This window comes from Nelusetta ayraudi, unplaced genomic scaffold, assembly GCF_046127955.1.
Source record: "Nelusetta ayraudi isolate G7.1 ecotype Tasmania unplaced genomic scaffold, CSIRO-AGI_Nayr_v1 ptg000071l, whole genome shotgun sequence".
NCBI classification, from domain to species: domain Eukaryota; kingdom Metazoa; phylum Chordata; class Actinopteri; order Tetraodontiformes; family Monacanthidae; genus Nelusetta; species Nelusetta ayraudi.
The window spans coordinates 2,838,071-2,849,389 of record NW_027466121.1 but is presented as its reverse complement, the minus strand read 5'-3'; the positions used below and the strand labels follow the sequence as shown (position 1 = coordinate 2,849,389).

Below are 11,319 nucleotides of genomic sequence, written 5' to 3'. Positions count from 1 at the left end.
TTGTGGGTTCGATCCCCAACCAGGTCTTACCGAGGACTATAAAAAATGGTATTCAGTATTTGGAGTTGGACTTGGCGGGTTAGATCCCCAATAATTCCCAAACGTGGCACCACTTCTGCTCACCACTCCCTCACGGGATGGGTCAAATGGAGTTGGGATTGTGCCAATCAGTGAGACTCTAACGTTTTAACCTGACCTGATTGGACAGGTGCTGACTTGGGCAACTTCAGTCAGCCTTCTTGCCAGGTGGCCATTCTTTCTATTTACCTCTGCCAGTTGCACTCCTTCTTGACAGAGACCCTGGATCTTCATTGGAGACGGGGTTAATCAATGTGCTGCTGACACAGTGATTCCCAGCCAAACCCTGCCCAGTACATACCTGTTGTTACTGTTGTTGTTTATCTCAGAGGACACTGCTGGTGCACATCTGCTCTGATTTTTCAGCTGAAAATGATTCAGATGAAAGGCTTTTGGATAGATTTGCAGCAGTCTAGGTTGAGTCATTTACAGCAAAACCCTATGGGAAGAGCTTGTGCTTAATGTGATAATGGGGATGTGATTTAATTAAAAAGCCTTAACACAAAAAAAAAAAAAAAATCCTCCAAAGTGCTGCCTGGCATACTTACGGCCTTAGGACGCCAGTCCGTACAAATGTGCGCGGCGCTTATTTCTAACGCTCTGTGTCGCACTCACCAACTCCTTGATGCCACTGTAACGTTTCCCAAACAGCTAGTGGCAGAGGCGCTATCTCCTTTCCCAGTTTTGGCTTTCTTGCAGCAAACAAGTCTCTCTTTTTCACAAAGAACTTGTAGATGTTACCCATTGTGCATCAATATCTCTGTGTTCTTGTTTGGATCAGGCTCAGCGAACCGAGGTGGAGACAAGATGTCGAGAAAGAGGAGACAAAGGGGCGAGGAAGTGATGAGCAGCTACAGGTGAGAGAGAAGGAGAAGAGAGTGACGTAGAGGCCTGTGTGTGTGTGTGTGTGTGTGTGTGTGTGTGTGTGTGTGTGTGTGTGTGTGTGTGTCCCTTTAAGAGCTGGAGCATGCTACTGAGCAGGAGGAGGAGGGGTGGCGGTGGAGTTGGAACAGTCCTCTCTAATGAGCAGATTTTCTCTGAGAGACGTACACAGAGGGAGATCGCGGTGGGAGAGACGAACAGATCCATCCAGCCGTAGGAGGAGAGGAGACTGCCGAAGACCGAGGGAGCAGGACTGGGGCGGGCTGTGTGCGTCAGCCGGCGGGCGCTCAATGGGGGGAAACATGGAGACGGGCTGGAGATGCTGAAGAGGACGCGACGCAACCTAACGGGATCACGCAGATGGATGTCAATTCATCAAGCGGGCAACCCGGAGATAACCCACGCAGAGGATAAACCACTTATGGACGCAGTGGATTAAAGAGCTACACGTAGACTGACAGAGAGGAGAGGAGAGGGAGTGTGTGTGTGTGTGTGTGTCGGGGGGGGGGGGGAGGCAGCAGAGAGGAGGGAATAATCAATTCACGTGTTTATTTTCATCGCCAGTGCTTTTGTGCTGTGCGCATTTGCCTGTCACAAAGAGTGCGCGTTTGTTTGCGTGTGCCTGTGTGAGGGGAAGAAGACCGCATCGCTGCTGCTACCCGGCAAAGACGAGTTGGACCAACCGGAGCCTTGTGGGTGTCTTATGCGTTTCACCGTTGTCTTCAGATCTTCCTCTGCCTTTTTGCATGTACGTGTTGCCTGGCCGTGCAGCTAGGTTGCACTGTGGGCGCCGGCGAGGCACGGCCAGGAATCCGAGAGGGACGCAAGCCTGTAGTGAACTACTGATCCGACTTTAAATGATCTAGGAATCAGGAGTGGCCTCGACAGCAGAAAAAAAACCAAACTATTTCTTCTGAGGAGAGTTCTATATTTTTTGATGCCATTATGGCCAGTTTGGCCAGTGGTCGTGATAGAGAATTATAAGGTCGCAGTGCACGTTGAAGACAGGGAAGCTTGAGAGGCTGCCAGCGGGGGAGACCACTCTGTTTTTTTGTTTTTTTTTTACACCCCTAGAGAGGCGGAGGCATCATCAGGTAGGAGACGAGAGGGGCCTGGGCGTAGAGCCAGCAGCGGGAGTGGGAGGCAGAGCTGTGCACGGTAGACCGTGTAGGCAGGTTTGGCGGCAGGACCGATTCCTGCCTGGAGAGCGAGAGAGAGTAGGACGATGGAAGCTCTGGACCCGCTCTCCTTCTCACCCGCCAGCCACAGAGGAGGCGAAGAGTGCTAAGCGGTGCTGCGAGGGAGCCCCGACAGGAGGATGGTGTGAGGGCGTCGACCCTCGCAAGTCACGCCAGGAGACCCCTGACGCCAGGGGGTCGAGCCCTCCCCGTGGGAATCGCAGTCAGTCCCCCCCACCCCAGTCTCTCAAACTGGCAGCAGGCGAAACACACTTCCTGTGAGATCCTCTCTCTCCCACTCTCTCCTCCTCCCTAACCCTCCCACATTCGCCCAACTGCACCAGCGCCCCAACTGATGGACCGGCACTAGCACCAACCTGTCCTTACTCCCTCTTCCCCCGCCTTTTCTTTTTGCTTTCCTTTTCGTTCTTGTCGAGGCTTCAGGGGAATTGCCAAGACCTGTTTCATGCATGTCCACTGGCGGCAGGTTCAACTTTGACGATGGGGGGTCATACTGCGGAGGGTGGGAGGACGGCAAGGCACACGGCCACGGGATCTGCACGGGACCCAAGGGCCAGGGCGAGTACTGCGGCTCCTGGGCCCACGGCTTCGAGCTGCTGGGCGTCTACACCTGGCCGAGTGGGAACACCTACCAGGGCACGTGGGCCCAGGGCAAGAGACACGGCCTGGGCGTGGAGAATAAAGGCCGCTGGGTGTACAAGGGGGAGTGGACGCATGGCTTCAAGGGACGGTACGGCTTGCGGGAGAGCACGGGGACGAGCGGGAAGTACGAGGGGACGTGGAATAACGGGCTCCAGGATGGATACGGAACTGAGACATACTCGGATGGAGGTAAGAGAGGGTGGGCTGCTGTGTGTTCTAATGAAATGCTTTCTGGGGGCAAATGGTCCATGCTAACCGACGCAATCAGTCACAACTTTGTGACTGACAGTGTTGGGAAGCGCTCGTCACTTGCAGATTGACTGACAGGTTAATGTCACCCAGCTGACATGTTCAGCGTACAGTCTAAATGCAGAGGTCCTCTCAGTTCGCACTTTTTTTTTTTTTTTTCTCACAGCTTCACACTTAAGAGGCAAAACGTTGCGCCAGCAGTAGCTGTGATAAATGATTCTCAGTCTCAGGGTTTGATTCACACATCTGTCTTTCCACCCTCCTCTCCCAATGCACACGAGGATGGTTTATTTGGAGGCCCTCATTCAGGCCAGGTGGTCTTAAGGGATGGGGGAGAAAAAAAGGTTAGATGGACATTGAAGGACAACACAAACGCAGACTTTTAGGTGGAGGAACAGCTCAACAAAACACAACAAGGACACAGAGAACTTACCAATCTAAAACATATTGTGATAAATCACTGCGTATGAAACAATTAGAAGTTTAGTGCCAGAAAAACATTCAGCTATTTAATTTATCATCAAACAAGGAGGATCTGTTTGAGGATTGTGTTTTTGTTTTTTTGGAGGTGTTAGCATGCTAACATGATGGCTACTTTGTTAATTTGGCATTTTATGTATTAAATTTGACATACAACGTTGTATTGGTGCTGGAGGATTACACAGGCCCCGAGGCACTTGTGGACTGTGAATGTGATTGAAACCTATATTTAAAGATCTTAAAGTAAAATGGCCTACGTGAAGATACTAGACTGATATCAAATCACCAAAACTCACACTGCTGTCATGACTAAAAATAGCCCAAAAATAAGCAGAATCTGGTGGAAAAACAATAATAACAATAACATACAATAAATGTTTGTACCCTCACTATTTTCATTAACTCACAATTAACTAAAGACACAGTAACATACAGCCTGTGCAGTACACTGGCAACGTGCAACAGTCTTTCTCTGGTATTGAGTAGAAACCTAATGTGGCAATTGCAACAAAACATGCGGTAATAAGCAAATTATTCCAATGAGGATTTTTGAAACAAAACAAAAAATGAATCATTTTCGCATGTCAACATATGAAAGGGGAAGAGATTTGCCCTGAAATTTTAAATCAATGTCATCAATGCACTCTGAGTCCCTCGACTGGGGCTCAATTCAGTCTGTTAATGAGACACACGCCATATGGATTGTGGTCTAAAAATAGAAACACTCTCACACATGCACAAACATACCTATTGCGTATGCACACGCACACACACACACACACACACACACACACACACACACCCTCTATACTAAATCTGATAGTATGGATCATGCCACAGACCTGACATCAGATACTACAATGAGCAGACTGCTTTGCAGGAGCAGGCCGGGACCACGCACACGCAATATATAACACCCCTCCCAACAGGCTCGTGTCCAAAGACTTCTGCAAGGATAAGAATTGTGACCACATTTTTGAGAGAATCTGAGAGGCTGACTCAGGACAAAAGGAAAAGCGCGTTTGATAGATCACCAGACGGGTTGGACGGATGGAGGGAGAATCAGATGGATAGATGGACAGATAGACACATGAATGGATTAGTTATGGACTGATAACGCAAGTCAGGGAGGATGGCTCGGCGATGGATGAATTATTAAGATCGCAGTGATGGAGATGAAAAGAGGAAGAGACAAAAAATGGACCGAATAAAAGATAAGAAAACCTCCCACAGAGGGACGATGTCGTGCAGCATACTGTAAATGCTTCGACTGACCTAGTTTTGCGATTATTTTGCTAAAAAAAAAAAAAAAAAAAAAAAGTACACAGTGGCCTTATTACATGTGCATGCATTAATCCTTTATCACGTCTTTGCAGTTAGGAAAAGTGTGCGGTGCTGAGCATGGGCATTCACTGGGTGGTATTCTGATGCCTCAGAGTTTTATGCATGCATTGCCAGTGTAGGCTTTACTGTCACGCAAGCCAAATAACCCCGTGCAATGGCTGGGTCGCTAAGATTTCCACTCTGAAATGTTGCTCCTCCTTCTTGCCAACGTCCAATGTGAAGAGTTTTCAGTTGGTCCGCCATCCCCCAAATCAGTCAGCTTCCTTGATATGGGAAAAACCAATGCCCTTAGCTGCCTCCGACAGAGAGGTGTGGAATTAGCTGCTGTTTCTAAGAACCGGATGTTTGTTGCTGCCTTCACGTGAAAATAAGGACAGGACTGAAGGGTTTTCTCAGTGACACGCCTGATTTTCACCTTACCTCTTTAGCAAGAGTTTGCTTTGGCTTGTCGTAGGGAGGCGATGTGCAAGTAATGTCACCTGTGAAGCTTTCGCAGTGGTTGGCATGAACAGGATACATACAGTAGAAGGTTTGTCCAGTGAAAACCAGGCCACTCGGCCTGGCAATGAAATACTCAGTTGATACTCAAAATGTTCTCAAAGATGCCTTATAATTTCAATACATTTAAAGTATGCCTCCTCTATAGAAAATTGTTACTACTTTGTAATTGTATACTAGTTATAACCACACATAACCACAGCGAGGGATCTTGAATGCTGTTGTGTCCTAAAACGACCGCTACACTCCAGGCCCTCCTCTGCTGTAAGGGTTTGAATCTGTGGTGTAATATAGCTTGTAACGGGGAAGCAACTCGTGTGATGAGTCACTCCTCAGGCAAACATGAAACAAACAAGGGATTCGCTGCTGTTAACATGCTGTGCTGGTAATTTTGAAATCGGATTGCAAATTATTTAACGTTGAGACAGAAAAGTTGGTCCAATTTGAATGTTTCTCTTGTTTCCTTTCCAAATGCTTTTGGACAGGTCCTCACATAATTATGTGGAATAACAGCTATGGATTTAAGAAACATTAAGAGACATTCCACTCTTCTTGCACAATACCTCTTATTGGCAAGGGATTTAAAGCCTCGGGAGTTCATTTTTACACATTCAAAGGTATATTTCAGGAATACTTGCACCATTCTGTCCAAATTGCTGTGCTGTCGCTGCAGGCTGTATAGCAAACCTAATGTCAATGTAGCCAACTAAATACAAAGTTGACTGTCGGTAGACTTTTCACAGCAACCTTGTTGTCAAGAAACGATCAAACACTGTCAACGCTTATAAGGGTTATGAGTTATGAATTCTATGTAGGTGTGCGGGCAATAACAAGGAATGAGTCATCACAATAAAACCTTAGACGCCAGGCAAACTAACAAAATGACTCAACGCTGTCATCGATGTCCAATAAATGAATTCAAAGTGCAGCCACGGTAGGAATACCACTTTTAAATTTGACACAATTCAAACCAAATGTAGCATGATGGCTTTATGGCTATTTCTTGGGTCGTTGAAGCGAAACCACAGTAGCTTCACAAAAGAACATTCCGGCAGAGTAAGATGGGCATAATTCTACGTGCGTGCTCTTCAGTCATTATCCTGCGTCGACGTTGCTTTCGGCTACACGGGGGGGGGGGGTTGATTTGGTCCGTGTTTCTCGAAGATGAAAGCTTCTCTGTATTTTGGGTTCGACCTCAGAGCTTTGGTCGCGTCTGAAGCAGCGAGAAGCAGCAGCCCCCAAACATTCAAAGACGCTCTGCTGCCTACATGCTCTCGGAACATTCGGTTGCACTTCAGACGCAGCTCCGCTTCCCACCGTCCGGTCTCTTCCCCTCCAACTGCACCTGATGCCACATTTCGAGGAAACACTCCTCCTCTATGTTCCACCGCTACTGTTTGGCTTTTGTTTCCTCTTCCTACGTTTGCCAACAATTTCTCTCTCTTCTCCTCCCACCTCTCCCTCCCTCTCTCTCTCTCCCTCTCTCTCTCTCTCTCTCTCTCTCTCCTCCCTCGCTCTGCTGCATTTCCACGCGAGCCGCTCAGTACAGTAGAGGGTTTCCATGGCAACGCTCGCCCGACATGCAGCAGGTCAGCGTGTCACGAGGGACTCGCTTTGCCTCGCCGCCATTGGCCCACCCAGCCGGTTTCGCCGGAGCTCCCGATTGGCTGACTCGGTCTTCCGGGCTAATGGTGTTTACTGAGATGAGGAGCTAAGCTGACTGATTACCAACCACACACACGCAGGCAGGAAGGAGGAGGGGGGTGAGGAGAAGGAGGGAGGAAGGGAGCGATGCAGAAAGATGAGAAGACGGCTTCAGTAATCATTTACTGAGAAGTGAAGGGAGTCACAAAGGGAGAGGCAGAGATTAGAAGCGGCACTGTGTAGAACAGTGGAAAACGGCTAGAGATTACAGCAGCGGCGCTGTCTGACCAGCTAATACGCCACAGACCGCTGTTAAACCGCACACGCTCCGAACTGCCGCGCTGCCCGACCAGCCCCAACTGCTTGAAAAAGTGATGATTCCCGTCGCCGCTGAAGCTCGTCCAATCGCAGGCGCTTCATCAAAACAAGGTCCGTGACAGCTAAACGCTGTCCTGGACTCTGTCCCATGCACCCCGCCCTCCCCCAGCCGTTGGCTAATACACTATGCCAACATCGTAATTGTCCTTTATTGCGAGCTTGCTAAGGGGCTGCAATCAGAACAGCAATTATTGCAGTGCACGTCACGTTATCTGAGTTGACATAGGAAAATGTGCGTGCCGCACATCAGGGGATTATCCGCGGTGAGATATGAAAGGTGGGCCAAATCAAGTCAAGCACCTTTCCCTCCACTCCCCCTTCCTTCGCCCTTACTGCCCCCTTCATGTCTGACACTTGCTGCCTTTCGTATTATGTGGGAGGATGCTGTACAGCTGTCACTCTGCTTTCTACCATCGTGCGACTAAAAACCTGCTCCAGATGCAGGCACGCCGGCAGGCACTTTTAAACCGTTAAACCGAGGCCTTGATTGCATGTGCGTGCAGCCCCTCCGCTGAAGTGTGCTTGATCTGACAGGAGCAGGTCCCCGTGGTCTGAAAACAAAGGCCACCACCAAAGTTTTCCTGCTTTTCTCCCTACATTGTTAAAGGGACACTGTGTAAAATTCTGTCATTTAGTGGTCAGATTTAAGATTGTCACCCTCCCTCTCCCGAGCTTGCCAGTGAACTACGGCAGCCTGCGCACACAAACCCGGATAACTCGTCCACCAATCTTCTTTGTTGGTTTATTTGAGGACGCGAGCGTTCACCCTAAATACGAAACCCGTTGTCATACGAGCTGGATTGTCCACATCAGGCTTCCTTAGAAAAATGGCGGTGCAAGATGACAATTTCCCAATACATGCACATATGTGTTTAAGGCCTGGCCACAGCTGAGCACTCAATGTCTCCAGTGGTGACATGTGGTACTGCAGCTCACCGACCGCCATCGAAAAGAAGCTGCTGCAACCTCTGTTGGCAAACAAGAATGCTTTTCAGTCCTGCTATTATGGTTTAAGATTTGCTAAAACATACAAAATAAAGGTATACTATTATTGCAATCAAAAGGCAAACATAATTGAGGTTATGTTCTGAGTGTTGTTTGACACAATATTGTGCGGACGTCCCGGAGTTTGAAAATATCCATTTAGACGATGTGTAGGTTACTCAGTGGAAACTGTCTGTGGACGGCTTCACTTATTTCTCTTTTACGTGAACATTAAGGTTTAGGGAGTTCAACAAAAGACCTCCTGTTTATATTTGCATATGCAATATACACATATGTTTTGTTTACAGCGGATACCAAGTTCTTATGTAAAATCAGGTGAACACTGACCTCTGACCTCTCAAACTGGAACCCGGCCCAGTGCGGACAGTTTTAAATGTTTTAGCATATTATTTGAGCAATTTTTCTCGGTAGAGAATTAATCTTCAAATGGAAATCTAAAAGTCTCAGACTGACTGACAGATAAAGGCCACAAGGACAATCTTTTAAAGGGATAACGGTCCCACACTGTGATTTACTGTGCCAGAGGTTGGGCTTTAGATGCTGGCTCTCGTGTTCAGTGGTTTGACCGTGGCTTGATTGTCTGCAAGCCCTGCCTCGCCGTTACCACTCGCTCCTTTTCACAGTCTGTGCTTTTGTCCTTTACACTTCTTTTGGAGTATTTGTTACTTAACTTCTTGTGTGATATGCTCAGCTCACTTGATCTGATAACAAAGCTGCCCCGCCACCCACCCACCTCTCCACTGCTGCAGCGTGGATGACTTTATAGCCACTGACTCGAAACTTCAGTCTATTGGCGTTCAGTGGTAACCTCTGTGTTTTTATAGCAGACTAGGTAAAAATAGATTTGTTGCGTTAGTCCAACTGTAGCTGAACTTTTGAGACGCATTTAAACATTTCAGTCTAAATAAGGTTAAGTTAAACTGAAATTTTGTGAGGGAGTCCTTACACTCAAAGTCCTTCAAGAGGACAGTCGTCCAATTCAATGACCATCTCTAGCTAAACTGTGCCTTGTTTAAGTGACATACATGTGTAGCACATTAGATTTTCCTCCTTGAAGCACTATTGCATTATTATTATTATGATTTTTTTTTTTTTACTGCTAGTAGTAATGGTAGTAGCATATTTATTTAGAATTTAAATGAAAGGCTCTAAATGTGCAGTGAGAAAGACATTCAACCAGGCCTGATATTCTCCATGTTGATGAGAACATCAACATAGTTTTCAACAACCACCAAAGCACCCCCTCCCTGGCGGGGCTTTAGCTTACGTAATGGGAGTGGTTTGTAGCGAGGATTAGTGCTGCTGACCAAAACACGAAAACTCTAAATATCTATCTTGGAAGTCTGCCCTGACCCGCTGCTGATACAGTCCTGACTGGACATCGTAATGAAGGAGTTAGCTCAGCATGGCAAGCTGCCAAAGCTTCTCAAAAACTCCAATGTTGAGGGCACATTTTCTCCTCCTCTTCTGTGTTGAATCAACCACAGATTTTTTTTTTTTTGGACAGATTGCTCTGAGTCATTTTGTGCATGCTGCATCAGCAGGTTAAAGTGTGCAAACTAAGTGCACAAACAAAATTTCTACCGGCTATCAGTTCATATAAGCAAACGGCAAACATTTCTGTAATGTGAAATATTAACTTCATTTACTCCCACTGTCTGATTGTTGGTAGTCACACACGTCCTAATGCAGGATTTTCAAATCACCAAAGCTTGTGGCGTAGCAGTCTGAGTAAACTTGAGGGAACCTTGACCTCGCCTTGTCTAATCTCTGCCTGCCTTCCGTGTGTTTCTTGCGCTCGCACAGACACAGACTGCGCTCTGACATGCCAGCGCCGCTGATGTGGCGAAACAGCACATCAATTATTCATACGATAACCAATTTCAACCTCCTCCCGATCCACGTGTCCTCCTTCTTACTTTAGAGTCTCGCGCAATGTTGTCTGAGGAGTAAAGAGAGCAGCCGAAGACGTCTCGTCAAATCGTCGGCGCTCACCTTCTCGCTCAGGTTTTTTCTGGATTCTGAACATGCGTCCCACGCTACAGCTTTTTACCCTGTAGAATTACAAACAGGCCCTGGAAGACAGATGGGTTTTAACCTAGAAACGGACAGCAGACTTTGTTAAAGAGGCAATTATGAATTCAGCCGGGGGGGTGGTTGGCGCATGATCAGATCACTGTGCCTCTGTAATGTTTCCACAGCTCTGATCTCAGCGCGTTAACTCTTTCCGTGCGCCCTTCCGTGCCCTCAGTTAGCCCCAGGTTGGGGAACATATGATTTGTAAATGATTCCTGCTGGCCTTCAGGCAGAATCTGTGAAATTGTTTTAGCGTGAGAGTTGCGGAGCAGATCCCACTTGCAACCAAAAAAAAGGCTTTCACTTAAGGTCTTTATTCCCAATAAAACTGTCACTAATTAATTCTAGAATTGATCAAAAGCACTAGTCTGTCATGGGATTCCCCAGTTTGCCCCGTGCTCCCTTTGCTTGGGCCAACCGTTATTAGCTATGTGCTAAAGTGCTAAAACGCAGAGATCTGTCAGTCAGTTTTATCACGGAACCTATAATTCTCCTCATATACCAACATTTTGATGTTGCGTCGACTCCATGGAAAAAGGTTGCTTTTGCTGGAATTTTCCTGCCAAGTGTGGCCTTCAGCACCATGGATAGCGACTTGCTCTGCAGCAGCCTGGCTGGTGCCACACCGGGTCTGATCTGATTGGCCCACCAGCATTGCTGATCAGAAGCTGCATATGTGTAGCTTACATCTTATATATTTATTCAGTTGTGATCAGGGTTTGTGGAAATTTTGTACAGATGATTCACAACTGAGAAATTGTGAAAAATTGTGAAAATTGATATTGGCTCAATATCTGATGAATAACTGTGTTTATAGCACAAAGACTAAAACAGCAAAAGCGTT

General features: G+C 47.2%; 1 protein-coding gene across 1 annotated transcript in view; it reads left to right on the top strand.

Moving 5' to 3' along the window:
- Nucleotides 1-1,475: 1,475 nt before the first annotated feature.
- jph3b (junctophilin 3b) overlaps nucleotides 1,476-11,319 on the top strand; it is a 29,898-nt gene continuing 20,054 nt past the window's right edge. Inside the window, exon 1 of the mRNA XM_076042796.1 lies at nucleotides 1,476-2,990. Within this exon, the coding sequence (XP_075898911.1) occupies nucleotides 2,609-2,990 (382 nt within the window). The 5' untranslated portion in view covers nucleotides 1,476-2,608. The remainder of the gene's footprint in view (nucleotides 2,991-11,319) is intronic.